The sequence below is a fragment of the Populus alba genome, chromosome 4 (genome assembly GCF_005239225.2).
Source record: "Populus alba chromosome 4, ASM523922v2, whole genome shotgun sequence".
NCBI classification, from domain to species: domain Eukaryota; kingdom Viridiplantae; phylum Streptophyta; class Magnoliopsida; order Malpighiales; family Salicaceae; genus Populus; species Populus alba.
In genome coordinates, this window is record NC_133287.1 from 10516507 (window position 1) to 10521111 (window position 4605).

A 4605-nucleotide genomic window follows, 5' to 3' on the forward strand; every position below is an offset into this window, starting at 1 on the left:
ATTTTTAGGGCATTATCATGTCATTCTTGAAAAAATAAATTTTCTGCCAATTTACAATTGTGAATATACTTACCATTTCCAGAAATTTACAGGGCAAGGCTAGTAGATTATCTCTAACGATAACAATTGCCTCCTCCATGTGTTCGGTCTGAGTTAGAATTTCCTCCGTCGGAGCATTTCATGGGGCGGATATACCAAGTTCTCTCAATGGGATCATATGGAAACATTGTATTGAAAAACAATCTTAAAAAGAAAAGCTATCCAATACTAATTGTAGCATGATGAGACCAGTTACTGCAACACAGTTCATCAAAACTCTGAGGTAGATTGAAATGCATCCTACAGGGGTTTTGGGCGGGGGAGAGAGACCAGAGAGATGCTCGTGAACTTGGAGATAAATTGCAGTGGAAAAAAAAATTATCGGGTTAAATTAATTTCCTATTTTTATGTGGAAACTATCACCAAAACAACCCCATCAACCAATTAAATAATTGAAGTAAAATATAACCTCAGAATGTATATTGACATTTTTTCTTCTTCAGATGGCTGTCGCCGTGGGCTTGAAGCAATCGATATTGCACAATCCAACAGATCTTATCATGTCCCCAAAGCTGCCACAAGAATCCAATCAAGAATGAAGAAAACCAGAATTGCACGTGTGCACCATGTTGGGCACAAAGAAGAGTTGAAAAACAAAAACCATGGATTGAATGAGGAAAAGGAACCCTTAGCCAGCTTACCGATCAATGCTGTTCCTAGCTTTCTCATGCTGGTCTGAACCATTGCTCTCTCTCTCAGGGTGATCCACGCTTTTTCTTGATCTCTCTCTCCTATCAGTGCTGGACCTTGACTTCTCTCTGTGGTCTGTGCTTAGCCTAGGCTTTTCTTTTTTATCAGCACTTAGTCTAGACGTCTCTCTCTGATCTATACTAGATCTGGCAACCTCCCTAAAATCTGTGCTCTTACGAGGATCCTCTTTTTGATCCACAATGGACCCAGATACATTTCTAAGACGTGATGATTTCTCAATGGCTGATATGAACTTCTTGAGATGCTTTATGTATTGCGGGTAAAGCTCCAAGTCACAATGATTCCCTCCCTTCACCCATAATGGTTCATACTTCTCTTTACATCGCTCCCAAAGCTGCTTACCATGGGACCAACTCACAACATCATCAGCAGTTCCCTGCAAGAGACAGAAATCACAAAGGATTTCAGTGGATCATTAGAGTGTAAACTTGAAAAAACTTAGCCAATGTCGCATGCTACTAAAATCAGCATTTTATACAGTATAACACCCTTCAGTCTCATTTCTCAAAGAAAGAGGCGAGCTCTGTTTATCACAGTGGACAGTATCAGTCAACTATAAAACTAATGTGTGCATTTATCTCACAAGAGATATAACCAATTAAACAGTACAGCAAAATATTAAGTGCAGCCTTGTTCATACAGTACAACATACCCGTTTCAAATGTATAGCCTGCTCAGTTTAAAAAAAAGTGTATGGTCTGCAGTATTAACTTTATGTTTTCTTATCCTCGAATGTATTCTATTCACTATACAAACAGCAGCATCTCCCTGGTTTCATTCAATTGATCATCCTCAAGTTTTTTGGACCTTCCAGAAGACTCTCTCACCTTTATCCGTCTTCAGACATTCAATAGATTCTTTTCTCTTTGCATTTCCTTCAACTTTTTTCCAGCCTCCATTTCAGTATTCCTAGTCCTCTTTTTAATCATATTTATTTTCCTTTGGTGTCAAAGCACTCTCCAGGTAATGAAAAACGGTGCAATATCTGATACAAAATATGATGTTTCCATTCTGAAAAATCTAATTTTAAAAACTGCACATGTATAGATAATCTATGATTATTAGTTAAAATTTTGGATGATTTGTGGAGAAATTTAGACCTAGATTATGATGAAATTCTTCTCCTCAATTATCTCTTGCAGTTTCTTTCATTCTCTCATAAGCTCTTGAACTTTTGCCAAGAAAACTTAAACTTTTAATGGATGGTGAATCTTGTTAAATTGAAATGAATTCTACTTGGCCCACATCCTTTTGCTCGAACTTAATCTCAGCTATAAGTATAGAAAATTTCAGGATAGTTAAATCCCAATCATTTCAAAGAAAATATAAAACAAGCTGAAAGCACACAGCACATGTTGCACGAAGTGCAGCAGTCAGAAAAATAGCCCACAATTCTGATCCCAAGTTCAAACTCATAACTGCATCATAGGGACATCTTGGCAACTCAATTTTCCAAAGTGCAATCAAGAATAAGCAAATAGGAGATTTCATGTAAACAGGGAGTTATTGCAAATAATTCACTTAATGATGCATCCCTAGGTTATTTCTTTTATACACTTTCTGTATTGTGTTGGCAAACCACGCATCTGATAGTGTCTATTACCAAAGTTCATGGCAATGATGCACCTCTTATCCTATAAGAAACTGTAGTGGGGTCTTTATGCTTCATGTTTCTATGCAGAGATGACTTTTCCCGGCCTCTGTGGCCAAGTTGGGAAGGATGATGGCGTGAAGAAACATTATCCTAGCAAGCTATAATTTCCGAAACATAAGAAAAAACATCAACCATCATTTTCAAAGGAAATAAACACTCACATGAATCACCAGTACTGGACAATTGATGAAAGGTATTTTATCAATGTTCTGCGCCATAAAAAGCAAACAACCATTAAAATGCGGTTAGCTTGAGTGGTGAAAATATTTAAGACCAAAGCTCTGCAGATGAGCATTCAAAGATGAAAAGGACCTTATATATGTCGAACCAGTATGTTCTCTTCACTGGATAGATTACACGAAGGCCAGACGCAATTGGACTGTGAAGAACCACAGCCCTCAATTTTGGTAACCGTGTTGCCAAATCTAAAGTGGGTCCACTTCCAACTGATTGCCCGTATAAGATAACATCTTCTTCTTTAACCCCGTATTTCTCTTCAAGACACCTATAAGCAGCTTCTATGTCAACATATGTATTCTGCTCAGTTGGCTGTCCAAAGAGAACAGTGACACAACAAACAGTTAAAACCATCTTCAAAAGAGTGCCAAGCTAAAAACTTTAACCAATTAATCCAAGGCAAGATTTAACTTCAAGAAACAGTAACAAAATTTTACAACTAAATCCAATCTCATCTTGGCCGTCCATTAATTGTTACACAATGAAGAGGAAAATATGAGTCTAATTAACACGCTCAGTAAAATCACTTGGTTTACTATATCTAATTAACACACTCAGTAAAATCACTTGGTTTACTATATATGGTTTATGACTTGTTCAACTCCTCAAGCCAAATTTCAAGTACACACACACATAAAATTCTCCAATTTCGTTTGCCTATTTCCCTTCCCATTTCCTCTCTTTCCTTCAGCTGCCAAACAAATCCCATTAAAAGGAAAAGAAAAGAAAAGAAAAGAAAAGAAAAATCTTTCCTTTTTACCCAATATTTTCTCAGCAACCAAAAACATCAGTACCTACCAACAAAATAAAAAAAAAAATTCCAAAATTTCATTCTCACCCTATTTCCTCTCTTATTCTCAGCTACCAAACCAATCCCAAAAAACAAATCTCTTCTCCCCGTATTTTCTCAGCAACCAAACAAATCAATACCAACCAAAATTAGAAAGAAAAAATCTCATACCTTTCCAGTTGACTGTCCATACCCACTATAATCATACCTGCATAAACACACAACAAGAACATAAACACTAACATTTCAAAGAAAGAAAAACCCTTTTTTTCCAAGTAAAAGTTTCTCTCTTAAGTAGCGGAACTGACCCCATCAAGTTAACACGGAGATGCAAACTGAGCTCACAAAACAAATCATACATCTGCCCCAGATCAGCTGCATTTCCATGCGAGTAAAGCACTGTCAATGAAGCCGCAGGGTTCTTAAAATACACCGCCACCACATGATTCCCTCTCTTCGTTTCCAATTTCAACACGTCAACGTATTCTCTATTACTATTATGTACACCCGCCGCCGCTGCCATCCTTAACTTCTTCGCACCGCCCTCCGCCTCCTCGTCCTCGTCCTCCAGCTCGTAAGACGGAGGACTCGGAGGAAAAAACGCAAACTTCGCCGCCATCGTGGATGTGACCGCCCCCATCAAAAATAGCAATTTCCTGTTACTGTTAGATTCAGTAGGAAACAGTGAAAGAGATCAAATCTGATTTGAAAAGAGAAGTTAAGGGACTGTTTGGATGGAGATATGAAAGGACGGAAAGGAAAGGGGAGGAAATTCCGGCGAGGAAAAGGAAGGGAAGCACGTGTGATATGATTTTTTAATGCATCACAAAAGTTTTTAAACGGGCGACGACGGGGAAGAGAGATATTTTAAATTAATGATCATATATGATTTGTTGAATGAGGGCGGGTGATGTTGAATTTCGACAGACACGTGTCCTTGTGGGGTTTGGGAGAGGAGAGGAGAAGAGATGATGTTTTGGTGTCTCCGCGGTATTTGTTTTTACGGTGAGACGATGTTTTTAAGAAATAATAAATTTTATTTTTTATTTTAAATTATTTTTATATTAATTTAGATAATTTTAGTATGTTAATATTGAAAATAAAATAAAAATAT

At 37.4% G+C, this 4605-nt stretch overlaps 1 protein-coding gene across 1 annotated transcript; it reads right to left on the minus strand.

Annotated features, from left to right (window-relative positions):
* Positions 1 to 218: 218 nt before the first annotated feature.
* LOC118055132 (uncharacterized) lies at positions 219 to 4359 on the minus strand. The gene is made up of 6 exons (XM_035066949.2): positions 3800 to 4359; positions 3663 to 3699; positions 2777 to 3013; positions 2626 to 2673; positions 741 to 1186; positions 219 to 611 (listed from the first exon to the last, which is right to left on the minus strand). Exons 1-6 carry the CDS (start codon positions 4129 to 4131, stop codon positions 539 to 541), a joined length of 1173 nt encoding a protein of 390 aa, XP_034922840.1. The 5' UTR covers positions 4132 to 4359; the 3' UTR covers positions 219 to 538.
* Positions 4360 to 4605: the final 246 nt, after the last annotated feature.

Excerpts from the sequence above, each read along its gene's own strand:
- LOC118055132 (XM_035066949.2), bottom strand. The coding sequence starts at position 4,131 with ATGGGGGCGGTCACATCCACGATGGCGGCGAAGTTTGCGTTTTTTCCT. Across the intron at positions 3,700-3,799 it reads CTCCGTGTTAACTTGATGGG|GTATGATTATAGTGGGTATG; the intron begins GTCAGTTCCGCT and ends GTGTTTATGCAG. Across the intron at positions 3,014-3,662 it reads ATGGACAGTCAACTGGAAAG|CCAACTGAGCAGAATACATA; the intron begins GTATGAGATTTT and ends CTCTTTGGACAG.